General features: G+C 38.4%; 1 protein-coding gene across 1 annotated transcript in view; it reads left to right on the top strand.

Annotated features, from left to right (window-relative positions):
* Positions 1 to 17,195, top strand: part of PRMT3 (protein arginine methyltransferase 3) — a 110,074-nt gene that overhangs the window by 91,577 nt on the left and 1,302 nt on the right. Inside the window, exons 13-14 of the mRNA XM_009278769.2 lie at positions 5,046 to 5,096; positions 5,299 to 5,386. Coding sequence (XP_009277044.1) covers positions 5,046 to 5,096; positions 5,299 to 5,386 — 139 coding nt within the window. The remainder of the gene's footprint in view (positions 1 to 5,045; positions 5,097 to 5,298; positions 5,387 to 17,195) is intronic.

Here is a 17,195-nt window from a genome sequence, read left to right as displayed (position 1 = left end):
GCCCAACTTGGTGTCGTCTGCAAGCTTACTGAGGGTGCACTTGATCCCCTCATCCAGATCATTGATAAAGATATTAAACAGAACTGGCCCCAAAACTGAGCCCTGGGGAACACTGCTTGTGACCAGCCTCCAACTGGATTGAACTCCATTCACCACAACTCTTTGGGCCCGGCCATCCAGCCAGTTTTTTACCCAGCGAAGAGTACGCCCATCCAAGCCACGAGCATCCAGTTTCTCCAGGAGCATGCTGTAGGAAATGGTGTCAAAGGCTTTACTAAAGCCTTTGACATGGCAAAGAAAACTTTCTTTCTGTATTAAAGATACAGTGTCATTGGCCGATTTTTTTGAAAATTAAATGTTTTGCTGGTCCTAGAATAGCTGACTACTTTGAAAATGAAAAGATTTATGAAATTGAGCTGTTACGAAAAAAGATACACTCTGGATTTGAAATGTCATCCTAGGAATTAATTGTTAACATTTTTATTAATTCTGTGCTAGATGAATAAAACCAGACCATCATAGTAAGGCTATAGTAGTCTATTCTTTGAATTCCTAGCTTGCTTAAAGGAAAGCTTGGGTGGTTGTAAGAAGCCATCAACTTCTTTTTTTGGCATGAAGAAATCATTAAATTGGGTGTAAAGAACAAGGTTCCTCTTTGACATAGGCCCACCCACTCTTTAGACTAAGGTTTTCTAGACTAACTGTAAATTTGAGGCTTTCCTTTCTCTTGCGTTCCTTCCTTGCTTGTTTGCTTGCTTGCTTGCTTTCTACAAAAAGATTTTAGAGCTATGCTGAGATCCTGCATGCCCTCCCTTTATTTTAGCGTAGAAGAAGCTCAGCCTATTTCTTTTGATAAAACTTTTAATTGAACAATTGGTTTCATACACAGATGTTTTGGAATGGGTGGTATGAATTGTTAAAGGAAGTCGAGAAAACAGTATCAGTAGCTAACTACTTAACAGTTTAATATAGGCCCGGGACCATCTCAGCCTTGAAACTCATTATGACTGTCCTTACTGATTGCTCTTCTTGTTTTACAAAATTGTATGGCAGGTTTTAGGAAGGCCAGATGTGCTTCTTTTAATGCGACTGTAGGTATCTATGTAGGTAGCTTGAGATCCTGTAGGCCTGGGGCAGATCAAATGACAAAACAGCTCAAAAGCAGAAAGATCTCAAAAAGGCAACAGTATATTTAAAAAATTTAAGCATAGCATAGTGTTTGGATGAGCATATAAACGTACATATGGTATAGAGGACCATACAGAACAACCCTTTTCTTGAGAAGAGCTGGTGAATTTAATAATTCCTCTAATGTGTCTGTTCAGAAATAAAACTGAATTTACTTCATGAAAATAATGTATAATTTGGATAAACTGAATGCCTTTTAAAGTGCTATGTTATTGTCAGGGGAACACATGCAATCTAGCACATGCAATCTTCCACATGAAATCAAGAAGAGGAAAGGAAGAAGGTAGTTAATTTAGTCTGGAGTTACTGGGAGGCTTTAGGGTGGACTTGACCTTACGTTTATTACCTAGGTATATGTAAATAACTGTACTTCTGTTGAATAGCAGGTTTAAACTTCTGGTTTGGTTTCTTGTTTTACAGGGTAAGCCGCAGGCTGTGTGCATCAAAGTGGGATATATTTAATCTGTGCATTTTTGCTTTCTGTTTTTCCTCAACTGTAATTGGCTTGTAGAATAGCTGCCGTAGTGAATATTAAACAAATTTTGCAGCTGGTCAGTAACTACTGGGTTTGGTATTAGACTTTTTGTTTTCCCAAAGATTTAAAATACGAGGGGAGAGATTTCTATCTGAAGATCAAATGCGCTGTTGGTAAATGATGGCAGGTTGCCAAAAAATGTTTATTAAAAACAAATTACATAGCTGTAACTAATTTCACAAAGAAAAATCGTCAAACCAAGTGTGTGTGGTTTTTTTTTTTTTAGTTGGCTCAAAAACGCTTTGAAAATGTATTAATAAAAGGTACTCATTAGATTTCTGAATTGCAATATATGCTCTTACAGTTAGTTTTCAAAACATCGTTCAAACTCTCTCCTGTATGTATTTAACTTTAAGTATGTAACTTCTATTTAGCTTTGCAGGACTGGGGTTGCTTGTTGACATAGCTCACCAGAGAGTGTGTTTTGGTTTTGGGGTGTGTTCCCTGCCCAGTTTTAACTGACCAAATTTTGGGCAACTTTGGGGAACGCCTGAAGCTGTTCACAGGAACTTATCCTTAGGGACTTGAGGAATTTATTTTGTTAAATATTTTTCTGTATTTTTCTTCTTTTAGCTCAACAATTATTTCAGCATCAATATTGAAGGACATATATCCATTTTAGAACGTAACAAAAAGAATTTAATGATTCAGTGTAGAGCTCTTGTTCTCTGTAGTCCGTGGAGCTCTACATAAAGTGGTGATCTTTGATGTCTAATAATTACTGCTACTACCTCTTGATTTAGGTAGTCAAAGTCAGTGTGTCAGGTTGTTTCAGTTAGGGAAACCGATGATACTGTAAGGAATAAGGTGGTTATTTGTCCTAGTCATTTACAGAAGGTGTACAAATCCCGTTTCCCTGAGCACAGGAGGCAGCAAATAGCAGGGGACAGTTTCTTTGCTTGTAACTGCAGTTTCTTTTCAGCCTGAACTTGATTCCAAAAAAAATGCTAATCCGGGGATGTTTTCTCAGGGTAGCATGTAAGGTGTTTCTGTTACTTCTTGCTACCAAGTGTACAGATAATTGCATCCACCTTAGCTATGGTATGTCTGCTTGGAGCTTTTAGCTTTCTGGTCCAAAATGTAGCTTGATTGTCTTGTTTTCTCTGGAAGCTAATTTTTTTTCCCCTCAATTCTTAATGTATTTTTGTTGTCGCAACCTTGTTTTCCTTTCTCCGGTAGTCATATCCTAGGTCTTATTTGTAAGCATATCAACAGTATTGACCTGATGATTGAAAAATACTTTTATGACTTAGATCCCTGACTAATGTCCAGAAAAAAATTGTGCATCAATAAAAGTAATCTGATGGGTCAATAAAGCTTTGTCAAAACCTTCTCAATCTTTACTCAAAAAGGTATGTTAGACAAGGCTGTAGTTCACTTGGGAATGAGATTCTCGGCATCGAGTGATAGGACTTTACTTAAGGGATGGAAGAGTCACCGTTTCCAACATCTGGTGCTCAATTGTCACGAAGCTCCCTCGGTGTCTCCTTGGTTCATTTTTTAAGAATATTTGCCCACATCGGAGTTTGGAACTTGCCGGGCTTCTCTGGAGTGCCCGTAGCTGAGAAGCTAACACAGGTACTTTAACGTAGGCTTACTTGCTTTAACACACTGTGTTCTCCACCTTGTTGGTGAAATCTGTTCTGGATTTAGACTAGAGAGGAACAATACCAGAATGGTTTAGCTATCATTCAGATTACATATTTCATAATGGTAAAGCCCTATGCCATTCAGTATGTTACCTCAATTTTGCAGGCATGTTTGACTTCTTTTTTTCCTTCACTTCTAGACTTCACAGTCTATCTCTGAGTCAATATGAAGGGCATGCTACAGAACTTGTCCTTTGTAACTATTCAGAACAACCAGTTTCCTAGACTTAGAGTAGGAGAAAAACACTGGTGCTGTGAGAGGAAGGTTATAATCAGTTGTTTGCAGTGAGTTTTCATGCAACAGGTTTGCCATCGTTGAATTGGTCCATATCTTCTTTGAAGGTACTATAGCCGACGTGGGGAGAATCCCTTCCTGCTGTCACACGGATAGAGAGTCCCCAGCTGCTGTAGTTGGTTACTCAAAAGCTCTATTCTGGGTCATTTCTTCAGGCTGACATACAACAGAAAAGCATAACTGCCTTGGGCCCACGGTCTGATTTGCTGTAGCCTTTTCGTAGGAGAGAGTAGAAAGCGAATAAAGGTGAGCACGGACAGGATTTCAGCGGTGAAACTGTGGAGTGGATGGTCTTTTTATTAGCATCTTCCAGTTCTTTATTTGAATGCTTTGAATTTCTAGGACTCTCACAAGGCTTTTTTTTTTGTCAAAAAAGCAGGCCAGTGTTAACAGACTGTGTAACTAATAGTGTCGGTATACTGTTTTGCGTGCGGACATTTTGTGTTTCTTTTCCTCTTCAAGCTGGAAGAAAAGTCCCACTAATGAATTATGCACTGAAGAGAGAGGCTCTTTGAGGTTAGGAGTAGGATGGCAGCAGGGACAGAAGTAGTGTTCCGAGGAATCCTTTGGAGAGTTACTATTAGAAACTATTAACCGCTGAAAAGGCCAGCGTGAGGTATTTGTGAATCTTTTTCCTTATCTGTGTGTGTAGTAGAGGAAGAAAAATATTCCCTGCCTGGTTATGCTCTGCCTCTGTTCACAGGGAGCTTTTGTGGAAAATAGTGTTAAGCTATGCAAAGAGCAAACACGTTATGCCGAATCCCTCGTACTGTGTGTGTATTTATTGAGGGTCATGGGAGCCGTAGGGGACAAGGACTGAATTTTATGCTTGTGGGTTTGCAAATCTGAAAGGCTGTTTTCTCTCGTGTAATTCTAGTTGCAGTTAGGGTGCGCGGGTTACTTTAGAAGCTCGGGCTGAAATTCAGTATGTAGTAAAATGCAGGTATAGTGGGCTGAATATTCTCAGGTAGAACCAAGGAGTTGTTGAGGGTCATGGGAGCCGTAGGGGACAAGGACTGAATTTTATGCTTGTGGGTTTGCAAATCTGAAAGGCTGTTTTCTCTCGTGTAATTCTAGTTGCAGTTAGGGTGCGCGGGTTACTTTAGAAGCTCGGGCTGAAATTCAGTATGTAGTAAAATGCAGGTATAGTGGGCTGAATATTCTCGGGTAGAACCAAGGAGTTGTGATGACAGATGACAGCTTATTTTTTGGTTTAGGATTTCTAGTATGCTTGAAGGCATAAATCTAAGGTTGTTCCTGTTAGTAAAGGCTTGAAAAGGAGTAGAAATCCCAATAAATGTGTATGTTCATGATAGGCTTTTTCTTGAGTGTCACTATTATTCCCTTATCATATTTGCATTTTCCTTTTTTTTTATAGGCAGTTGCTGGTTATTTTGATATATTTTTTGAGAAGAACTGTCACAACAAGGTGAGTATTTGGGGTTATGCATTTAAAAATGTCTTTGAGAGATAAGGGTGGGTTTGTACTTTATTCTGCCTCAAGGTGTTTGGCAGTGAGCCTGTTTTGCTGTAGCAAACACTTCATGTGCATGTGTGTTTGGTAATTGATTGATGTAGTGTGATATCAAAAATGTTGTTCTTAATCAAACTCTTGAACTCTTCCATTGCAGGTCTTGTTTTCAACTGGTCCCCAGTGTACCAAAACACACTGGAAACAGACAGTTTTTCTCCTGGAGAAACCAATTCCTGTAGAAGCAGGTATATTTAAATTCAGTTGTGGTGCAACAATGGTTGTGTTACACTGCTGTTATCATTAAATTTAAATCTCAAATACTTTAAGAATGATTTAAGTGTTAAAAAGACCTAGTAAATAAATCTTTCAGCTGCTGTTAAAGAAATTTTTTTGTCTAAGCAAAGCACTGGGAAATACCTATCTATATTCTACAAAATTAATGTAAAAATATATATAAATGTCTGCATATGTATATGTGAGTGGGCATATGCCTTATACTTACCTAGCTCCGTACTGTAATTTTCATGAGAACTTGTGTATCAAAACATTTCTGAGGCAGGAAAACGTAAGACCAGAACACTGCTATTAACGTTCTTTTAGTTTTAACATTACAATGTTCATATACTCACATAAGTGTCAAGTGAGTGCACAGGATTTTTGTAGCGCTCCTGAACTATGCTGTATTTGTTAAATGAATCATGGATATATGCATGGCTGTTGTACCTGGCACTGTGGGATTACTCTGTAAATTGAAAACAGTTTCAAAGAACCCCCAGCCATGAACTTGATCCATTGAAGTACGGAAGATGTTATTTTGATAGCCATTTTATAAAAATTTACAGTCTAAGTACCATAATATGTTTCACCTTGAATTTGATGCAATTAAAAAGGCTTTTGTTGTCATCAAGGATAACCCAAAATTCAGATGATAAATTGTTGAAGTAAGGTTTTGAAGACTAAAGTGATGCTTCTTAGTGGTTTTAATTAGTTCTATTTGGTAAGTCTTGAAAATACATTTCTATGCAAGTAGTCAAATATTCCTTGCTTTATGGACACAGAAATATGTCTGCGATAGTCACAGGATAGTCATGCAAGAGGATGGACATACAACAGGGCAAGAATTATAAGTCTTGCCCTCTTATTCCTGTAGAACTGCGCTTTCTTTCAGACTCTCCTAGTCTTTTTATAATCAAAGGAAATAAAGTAGTTTATATTTTTATGCTGTTTATTATTTTCTATTTTTGTCCACTTAACCACTAGATATTTACTCACCACTGTTGAACTCTTACGCAATGGTGAACTAGTCATCTTTGAGGGCCATTTTTCTTTACAGACTAGCAGGGCCAAGGGAAGAACCTCGGAATGGGGCTCATTTCTGCTGGTCTGTTAATACACTCATGGTAATACGTGGCCCCGACCTGAACAGTTTATAAATAGACCAGACATATGGGGGGAAAGCGTACAAAAACTTATGTGGATGCTGCAAAAGAAACTGAGGTCAAGAGGCTTAGAGATGCTATAGAGAAGTATTGACGTAGGTGGAATATTTTCTCTCTTAACAGACCTAATTATGAATGTCAATGGTGAAAGCAGCATCTGCACTCATTTAAACCGCTTTTGCAGTTGCCTCTTCCAGCTATCAGCCATGACAACTTTTTACCAGGAGCTCCTTTCCTAAAGGCACTACGGTCTGTGTTATCTGACAAATCATTTCTCTTTCATGCTTTGACTTTATATTCTTAAATAATTTTTATTTGCGTGTTCTTACGTCCTGTCACTTCTTGGGATGCACATATGCATTGGAGCATTTGTACTTGGCTTCTGTCCTGTTCAGTTTCTCTTTCTAGACAAGGCTGGCTAAAGTCTCTCTGCTGCAACTCATTAAAATTCAATGTCGTAGAGTGTGAAGTGAAATTTTTCTAAGTGCAATGACATTTGTCAGAATATGCACATTATTTAATATTACATCAATCATTTGACATTTATCAAATGCCTGATATTACTGGGAGGTGTGCCTGGCTCTAGAATTCTAGTCTAGGTGCGGTGACTTTCTGAAGACAACCGCAGAAACAGTGTGCTTTGAAGCAGTGAACACAACCTAGTTGACCTTCAAGATCACTTTTGCCGCAACTCCTTCCTTTCTCTTTATTAGCTCATATTGCTTAAAATTATTCCTGTAACAGATCTTGTAACAGCTATGCTTCTCTTTTCTTTGTCTCCTTCTCTTCGTAATTAAAGTTCCCCTTTCCCATCCTTTTACCCATTCTGTCTGGTTTTATATCTTACATAAAATTACCACTTCAATCTAGGATTCTCTACCTGTTATTTCTAGTGTTAGAGAAGGTTCTGAGAGAAACTCATGATATAATTTCCTTTTTCTTTGTAATCCCAGTGTTAATTTCTGTGGGATATTTGTTGTTCATGGATGACGTAAGCCCATCAGGGCAGAAGGTGTTTCCTGATACTTAACATCGGAATGTTGCTTAATTTAGGTCATCTTTTTGAAAAACCATTCTCTCTGATTCTTCTCCTCCTTAATTGTTCCAAATATCTTTTTTTCCTCCAGACATGTTAATATAAGTACAGATTTCACTACCTTCCATTTTTTCATACTGTTTTTTTTTCTTTGTAAAAATAGTGACTTAAATATTCATCTTGGTAATTTGTGGTTAACCATATTCTTTGATTTCTTCGATCTTTCACTTTCCATTTTACCAGCTAAACAAACTGCTCAAACTTCTTTCGCAGTATATGTAAAGTTGCACTTCCAGCTGTTTCTTATCTGTCACTTGTTAATGAATTAGCACTGCTTGTTACCATTGTACCATGCATTGTGTCTGCCTGGTGTGTTGAATTGAACTCCGCTCCAAGTGTACTTAGCTTTTGGGGAATTTTTTTTGTCTTCGCATGAACTTGCCTCAATGCAAGTTAAGTGATATAAAAAAAAAAAAAAAGGAAAGAAATAGATTAAACACATTTGCATCATTTGAAGGCTTCAGCCTTTATGTCCATCCCTGTGCTTACCAATATTCATCAATCCTCTGTATAAATGTGTATATAGCACTGGGAGACACAACAAAGACGACCCACTTGTGAATAAATGTATTGAGTGAGGACAAGCTCTTTTCTTTGAAAATATTGGAAAATAAATAGAAATAATATGATTTGAATCTTGCAATAATCTGAGCAGTGTACCCATGGTGGCATTTGCTTTTAGTATTTTAATAGGTTGTGAAAGAGGAATTTGGTGGTATAAAATGCATTTAAAATGTTTTCCTGTTTTGAAAGCATCTTTCAGACAGGGCGGTGGGGTTTTTTTTTCCCCCCAGTAAAGAAAAATGGTTCCCTCAGATCTCTAATTCTGAGTAAAAATAGTAAGGCTGACTTAAAGTCGCTATCAGATGCTTTATAGCTTTTTGGGGATATGCCTAAAGTGGTTATAAAGCACCGACTGTATTTGGATTTGCTCTGTAAAAGAGGTTGAGCTTACAGGTATCTGAACATGTTGGGTATTTAACAGGAAAAGGCTGCTTTATGCCATGGCAAAATTGTTTTGGTCTGCAGTGTGAACTAGCTAATTTTCTCAGCTGTTTGATGCCAGGTAATTTGTTCTAAAAATAGATCTACTTTCTCAGCCATAAAAGAGACTGAATGTTTTGATCTGTATTCCAGTGATAACAGAATCAAGCCATTACAAGCTGAAGGACGGGGCTTGCAACTAATCCTTCCTCCTTTGCCGTTCCTGCTGTAGCCTGCGCTAGGTGTGCAGTGTTTGCAAATTCTCTGAGGTGAAATAGGAGAGGTTTAATCTAGGTCCAAAGATCTGGAGAGTGAGGCGATAAAAGTTATACCTAGTTAATACTTCTGATTTGCCACTGAATTTCAGCTTGATACCTAACTGTGGTAGACAGCTTTGTATATAGTTTTAATGGATAATTTCTCTTGATTTGGTTTAGATTTAATGTGTGAGTGGGGGAGAGTCTCTTACTACTAATATATTCTGAAAAGCTAGGTTTCCTCCTCACAGATTGTGATGAGAGACTTGAAGCTGATGCACTATGAAGTAAAACAAAATAGCGTCAGCGTGTTGGATATGCTTTAACTCCTTAGCATGCAGTAAAATTAAAGAAACTGGAGAAAGAAGCCAAGTGATATTTTATTGCCAGAAAAACTGGGTTTCCTCAGACAAAAGACTTTGTGTTGTGGACTCCCTGCAGAGTACAAGGCTTCACTTAGCAGCCCTTTTAATAGCTTCAGAATGTCTTTATTTTGAAAATTGAAATTGAGATGCCAAAGCAGTATCTCTTTCTTTATTAATGGTCCAAACATGAGGTTTTTTTCCTTTCGTTGAAATATTCCTGCTAAGTTTCATAAACAAAAAATTATATGCAGAATATCATTCTCATTTGGTTGTCTCAAGCATTTACTAAATAAATAAAATGCTTACAAAAATTATTTTAAAGGGCCCACAGAATCTTTTCAGTAACCGTGCATTAAGTTAAAACCCAGATCTGTATGCAAGCAAATTCTATTAGCAATAAAACAACATATTGTCGGCATTTTGTGTTCTTGATATTGCCTTGCCGTGGAAATAAAACCTTGATTTGTTTTTCTATGGTGCTAAAAGGGGCTAGCACAGCAAAACTGAAGTAGAACTCACGTGACTAAGCCCCTGTAAAATCCTTGATTATCTTTAACTCCCCAGTCTCCATAATTGGGTAGCTGTTTGTAAATTTACAAACTGAAAAATGTTAATTTGTCTGCCTAGAGAGTTTTGTTAAAAGTAGGAAAACAACACTGGCACAATTAATCTGTCTGAATGTTTTGATGTTATACTGAAGTACTTCAATATTGTGCATCCCAGTTGGATAATTTGGTTCCTAATTGAGATTTTAGTGTCTGTTTTGCCTGTCTACAGCTGCAACATGGTGCGTATAGAATGCTCTCATTTGTTTACTTACAAGTGATACCTCCAAAAATGATGCTCGCTTTTAAAATCTAGTGATTGTTAAAACTTAAATTTTGAGGTCAGACTAAATCTTGCATGTCTTATGCTGTATCTTTTGAAATCTGCTGTTTAAAATTATCCTGCTGACTTTTCAGGAACATCTGTAAGTATGTATTTCAGGCACTAAATTGAGAGAATCTCTTCACATGGCTGTTTTCTCTCGTTGAAAGAGAATAGAAGTTCTGTATCTAGACAGGAAAACTTGGATGGATTTCTTGTGCCATTCTGTGTTGGCCCCCTTTGCAAGTTCTGCAACTGCAAGGGGATATGGCTCGTACAGCAATGACAGTCTAGTTTTCTCAGAATTTTGTCATGAATGTTGAGAGAGAAGGATTGGGACAAGGCTCTATACAGTTTAGGATCTCTACTACAAAAAGTAGTGAATTAAGACTAGTTCTAGGTGAGCGAGTTTGGCTACTGCAGCTATACATTTTGGAGGACCACGTATCTGGCCTTCACCGTTCCCTGTGGCAACTACTTCTGGTATCTGAGCTATCTTGGGAATCTTGGTCACTTGCAGTGCGTGCACGTTATCTTAGGCAGCCATACAAGGCTGTCTTACCTTACTCAACTGGCTGTGTAGACTTCTTTGCAGCAGCCTAGATCATAGTTTGTCTCGGGGAGTTGAAACCTGCCAATTTGGTACAAAACCTCTTCAGAGAATATACTCAGGGCATGAAAGGAAAAGACAGAACCTCAACATAGTTTCAGAAGAGGGCGAACAGCGATGTAACAGAAAGGAGTTGGCAAACAGCTGCTTAGCTTTTTAAAAGTAACCAGCCGGTGGAAGAACGGTGTCACCGGTCAGATGGGTAATACCGAAAGGCGGTGATTACTGCTCAGTACAGAAACTGCCATTGGATCTCGTTGGGTTGGGGATTCAGTGAGAGATGTGGCCAAACTGGAAGGTGGCAGTCTGTGTACAGCTGCAGGTGCCTGCAGTTTAAGATGAACGGGAGGATTAAGGATAAGTTACTGAGTTTAAGGGAAATGCTCTTGGTCCCACCACAAAGGATTTCTGTCTTCCGTCGTTCTTTTTCGTTTCCAGAAGATAGACGGTATATGGAAACTACTTTCTAGCCAGCTCTTCTGGAGTAATGCTTTTGAGACTTGCTTTTTTTTCAGTTGCTTGCTAGACCTCAGCATCATGTGAGAGTGGGTTCAGTTAGTCTAAACTGGAGTAGAAAACTAGTTAATGTTTGAATTGCCAGCCTCAAGTGAGGACAACCTTATCGTGAAGAGCGGTGTCAAAGCTTACTGTTGTGTAACTGAAGGCACGTATGACTACCACTTAGAAGCTTGTGGTTATTGAAGCGTAGGGGATTTGTAAAGATATTTCTCACCAGCAGTTAGGTAGTCAAGGTGTCTTTAGCCCAAATCCACAGCGGTTTTCTAGCAGCTGTCTTTGAAATAATTCCAGTGAGATCTTTTGTAAGGTTCTTAAATTTTAATGGGGGTCAGAGTAAAGAATGCTTTGAGTACCGTGCTCTTACTTGTCTCACTGTTAGCTTCATAAAGGTCTTCCACAGGAAGAATAGAAGGAAACCTGAAAGATCTTGACTGCTGGCTACCTTCAGTAACTCTGTCAACCTTTTTCATAATCAAAGGGGAAGGGGCACCAAGCTGTATTGAAAGGCGGGGTAGTTCTTCACATTACAAGTTCATTGCCGTGGATCATTTTGAGCTTTAAGTAGATGTTACGGATATGTATGCAGGAGACTGATAGAATCTTTGGGTTCAGTCAAATCCTTTCAGATTAATCAAGTTATAGACTGAAAAAAATAGGGTTAGTTGGCCTAAACACTCTTAGTGATAGGGCTTTTGCACTGAGAGGTACCTTTGCTCACAAATTGCAGGCTTGCCCGATGTATGATTGTATTGCACAGATACGATTGCTTACAGTTTCACTGGTGGTAAAAGTCAGAACCAAAATAAACTGTTTTGAGCGTTCAGAGCACATGTATAGGGTGTGCTATAGAGCATGTAATCAGGCGTGTATTTGGCAGTGGGTCAGTATGGACGTAGGGTTGCATTTTTTCCTGTGCTAGCAAGCTTGCGCAGCACTTCTGCTGAATTATTTTGTTGGGTTTTTTTTTTCTTTTTGGAACAAATTTCAGGACTCCCCAGGGGATAATAAAAATGCAGGAAGGGAATCGTAATGCATTCAGTTTTGTCCTAATCAAACTGCAATGGCACTGTGTGGTTTACTTGCATTCAACTGAGCGTGATAAGAGCAAGGTGATGCAGCTGAGTCCCAGAGACAGCTTCCTCCAGGCAGCTCATAGGACAGCAGAATGGTGAAAAAACATCAGTCATTTTCTATCTACGTGACATTGATTAATTGTTTGGAACTGCCTCTCTGTTACTTGGTTGCACTGCTGTTGTTTGCTTCGGCCCTCAGAAAAGACTGTTTAGAAAGGCAGATCTAATGCGGTTACTGCATAAGAAAAAGCTGAGAAAAATGGAATGCTTTGTTTCATTAACTGCCTTTATAAACAGAATCTGAGGGTTCTGTTCTATGAAGTCAGCTATAATTTATGAAATTAGATTTTTACTTCATTTATTGTATTGCTTTGTATTAATGTTTTAAATGGTAAGATTGAAGTATGGATTAATTGAAATTGTGGAATTTTAGTTCTCAGAGGCTCTTTAGTCTTACTGGATGTTTTAAAAACTGTTGCTATGGAATGTTAAAATATAGCAAATAATTCATTTTGTAGCAGTTCTGAAAATCTGTATGTTCAAACTAGGTTAAACTTTCTAGCTGGAGAGAAGCTATAACGCCCTTTTTTCTTTATCTTGTCCTTCTACCTGGCAAATCTGTCTAAATAATCTGTGAAACCATTTTCACAATTCTTCACAAATTGCACTGTGTTATGTCAGTCATTTGTGTCCTAAAAATAAAGCTGCACAGGAATTGAAGTAGAATCTCCAACTAACTGTTAAATAATGAAAAAAAAAAAAAATACAAAATTATCAAAGAATATTTTTTTTTATCTTTTGTACAGTATTGGTACCACAGTCATTCTTGTTGAAACGTTTTCTTTGATGTTTATACTGCAGCCTTTGACAAAATGTCTTGCATTTATTATTTATAATGTGGGTCTTGTGTCAGTTTACTGTTAGTAGATACAACTGAGAATTGTGCCAAATGGAGAATGCTAAAATTCTTACTGAATTTGAAACCGGCTTAATTTTCAAATTGCTAATTGTTTTCATTTTTGCAATAAGAATATTGAAAATTTCAGCTTTTTAACAGAACATAAACAATGGCTTTCAAAATCACAGTAAGTAATGAACAGCTGGGACATACTTTGGATCCACTGAGATAAAAAAGTAACAACAGTGGATGTGGCTGGTGGCTGAGATAAAAAAGCAGTAACAGTGGATGTGGCTGCTGGGAGGGATGACGATGAATGGGGCAAGGGAGGCCTAATGGAAGAGTAGCAGAGAACTTACTGCTGTAGATGGAGATCATGCCCTCCCATAATGTGTTTAGTAGAATCATCTGCTTAGATGTAGTTCGTGTGGTTTTAACATGATGGTATGAAGTGGCTCAGCAATGGGCTTCCTAAATATTTACAAATATAAGTTAAATTGCAGGTCTTGCTAAGGATTGAAAATAAATTGAGATTAGTTTTTTCTAGTAACTGCAAGCAGCAATCTTCACAAAAGCATAGCGAAATTGAGAGATCCGCTCGGTAAGCTCATTAAAAACAAGACTAAAAAGCCTGTATAGGTAGTATTTCCTTGCAATATGAGGCAACATCTGTTATTTGTGGATTTTTTTTCTTCAGATATTAGAATACTTACTGAGTGTGTAGTTTCCTAAAGATAAAAAGAATGCAACGAGTATGTTGGTCATCAAGCCAGAGCCAGGCTATAGGAACAGAATTTGTCATTCCAGAGCTTTTGCAATGACATGTAAGTTGCATAAAAGTTTGAGCTGTAACTGACCTTTCGAGTATCTGACTGAAGGCCACCAAAGAAGATATCCTGATTCTTGTACTCCCCCAGCGTGTTATAGGAGGTGAAGGTCCTCCAACTTCAAAATTAGTCTCTTGCTGGGGCACGTCATTTCAGATACCTTACTTGAAAATGTTAATGCTGTTGGCTTAAAGTTTTGTTTTATTTTTTCTAACATGAATATGGTGTTATTTAAAAACTTGACACATTGTCAGATTTAAAAATTAAAAATCCGTTCTGCGCCTCTGCAGTCCGGGCCGTTGCATTTCACTTGTTTGTAAATAAATAAAATATAAAATACTAACCTGAAGGTATTTGGGTTCAGCTTCCCGGTTGTATCCTGAGCTCTTTTCAAAACTATGATTTGTTTATTTTTGTATGTGACAAGTCTGAAATCATTCCTGTGCTAACCTGAGTTTGAAGCAATCTCTGATGCACAGTGCACTGTAAGTATTTAGGTAGTTCAAAAACCATACAAATCTAGCCATTTCTACTTAAAGCGATGTTGATAACCTTCTGATTTCAGGCTTTTAGTCTAGACGCCAAAATCAGGAAGCCATGCTTCACACATACGTACTTGAAATTGCCATTTGTATAAATATTTCAAACACTGAGATGTTTAAAAAGTAATCTTTTCATACATATGTAACATTAATACATTCAGTCATGTATGTCTATATCAACAAACAAATTTGCATTTGCAAATAAGTCTGCAGTTTGCTTCCATGTCTTTACCTCTTGATTGTTGTTTTTCTCTTTCCATGAAACTAAAGACGTGAAGCTAAAATCTTCAAGTGGGGACGATGTAGCCCAAATGTCAGTTGTATATGGTTTAGGGAGGTTTATGCAACTGTGCCCCATACCTTTGCTCTGCAGAGATCTGAGGCTTTTCTTTTTGTTACCCCCCTGCTTCCCAGTCAGGCACACAAGTCTGGAAGAATCTTATGGCGCTGCCCAGGGAACGTGGATTTTGGTGGCTTTTTGTTGGGGCGTGGAATGGGGGTTGGGGGAAGCAGATGAAAGCTAGTAAGAAAACAAAATTCTCTTTAATGTCCTCCTGTACCGACTTCTCAGTAAATTTGTGCTTAATACTCAAAAATATGAATACTGTTAATTGAAGTAGCTCCTTACATATCTGGAAATCAAGAACCGTGTTGAAAGCTTGGTCTTTCAAAACTGCTTTTTAAATAAAGCTTTCAAATAAGCAAATAGTAAATCCTGTGACTAGTTGGAATTGGCTATGGATTTCAGTTTGTGTGACTTTTACATTTTGGGGCCCCTCACTACAAGAAGGATGTTAAGGTGCTGGAACGTGTCCAGAGAAGGGCAACGAGGCTGGTGAGGGGTCTGGAGAACAAGTCTTATGAGGAGCGGCTGAGGGAACTGGGGTTGGTTAGCCTGGAGAAAAGGAGGCTGAGGGGAGACCTCATCGCTCTCTACAACTTCCTGAAAGGAGGTTGTAGCGAGGTGGGGGTCGGTCTCTTCTCCCAAGTAACAAGCGATAGGACAAGAGGAAACGGCCTCAAGTTGCGCCAGGGGAGGTTTAGATTGGATGTGAGGAAAAATTTATTGACTGAAAGAGTGGGGAAACATTGGAACAGGCTGCCCAGGGCAGTGGTGGAGTCCCCATCCCTGGAGGTATTTAAAAGACGTGTAGATGAGGCACTTAGGGACATGGTTTAGTGGGCATGGTGGTGTTGGGGCGACGGGTGGACTCGATGATCTTAGAGGTCTTTTCCAACCTCTATGATTCTATGATACAAACTTGTAAGTCTTGTCTTAAATTTATATAGCATGAATCAGTTCCTGGAGCTCCTAATATCTGTAGATCTAGTTTTCTGCTATCTTATTATAAGGATCTTAGATGTGGGGGGAAAAAAGAAGTTAAGAACAGCTATGCCTATAGAGAAATGGGTTCACTGTCCCTTCGTTTAGTCCTGTATAAAGTTTCAGAAGGTTGCATACCTATAAAGGCTTTTCACATCTTATCCATTGAGTACATTTGCATGACGATAAAATGGACTGTTAGATCATGGAACTGGATTTACAGATCCACAAATAATCTCCTATCTTGTGTGTGGAAAAATAAAACTTCTCTTCTTAGAAAGTATACACAAGTTCTTAAGCCGGCACAGCAGGTTTAATTTTTCTCCTCATTTATTTCAGAATCCAGAAGTGCTTTTAAAAGCTAGAACAGACCGTTGTATTACGTAAAGAATAGATGTGGAAGAACTTGATGTGCTGTGGAACTGTAGCTGCTGTTGGGATGGAACCAGGCTTGATCAGCGCAGGCTAGGACAAAATGTTAAACAGAAATATCAAGGCCTGGAATTTCTCTAGGACAAAAGCTTTTACTTAAATTTAGTAACACCAAAAGTGAGAGTTGTGCCTCTCTAGATGTCTCTCAGCTCTTCCCTTCTGTGTGAAAGCGTTCTCTCTGGTTTTAGCTGAAGCACGCATATGCCAAGTGTTATGGTCAAGAAAGCCTGACAGTCTGTAAAACAAAACTTGCTATTAATAATGTCTATACTTGAAATGCTGTGAAGATTTCTGTGTTAATGTTTCCTGCCAGACAAAAACACTACCTAATTAGAGCTTAAGTGAAATGCAGTGCAAATATAAACCACGTGGCATATGCAGTAGGAAGTGGAGTAGGTTTTTGTGGTTACTTGGTTTTACTCAAAGTTGATAGCAGTGATGCGTTTAAATTAGGGAGCTCAGCAGAGGAATAATGCAATAATAAATTTTGTGGACTAGTAATTTTGCTTTTTTATACTGTTTTATTACTGCTAATAATTTGCTTACTTCATGGATGGAAATCTATGTTCAAGAATTTGAAGATGTTTTATATCATTTCATGAGACAATGAGTTGGTATTTGAAGCTCGGGGATGAGGGGGAAGTAGTACAATGGCACTTAGTACCTGTCCAGCTGAGGCTTGTTATGTGCCTAGAAATGCTAGGTAGTGATGTGCAGATCCAACTCGATCAGTGTTGTGGTTTAACAACCCGGCAGGCAGCTAAACACCACACAGCCATTGGCTCACCACCCCCAGTGGGATGGGGGAGAGAATTGGGGGG

This window comes from Aptenodytes forsteri, unplaced genomic scaffold (genome assembly GCF_000699145.1).
Source record: "Aptenodytes forsteri isolate BGI_AS27 unplaced genomic scaffold, ASM69914v1 Scaffold418, whole genome shotgun sequence".
In the NCBI taxonomy this organism is placed as follows: domain Eukaryota; kingdom Metazoa; phylum Chordata; class Aves; order Sphenisciformes; family Spheniscidae; genus Aptenodytes; species Aptenodytes forsteri.
The sequence above is the reverse complement of the archived record's forward strand: the minus strand, read 5'-3'. Positions and strand labels throughout refer to the sequence as shown.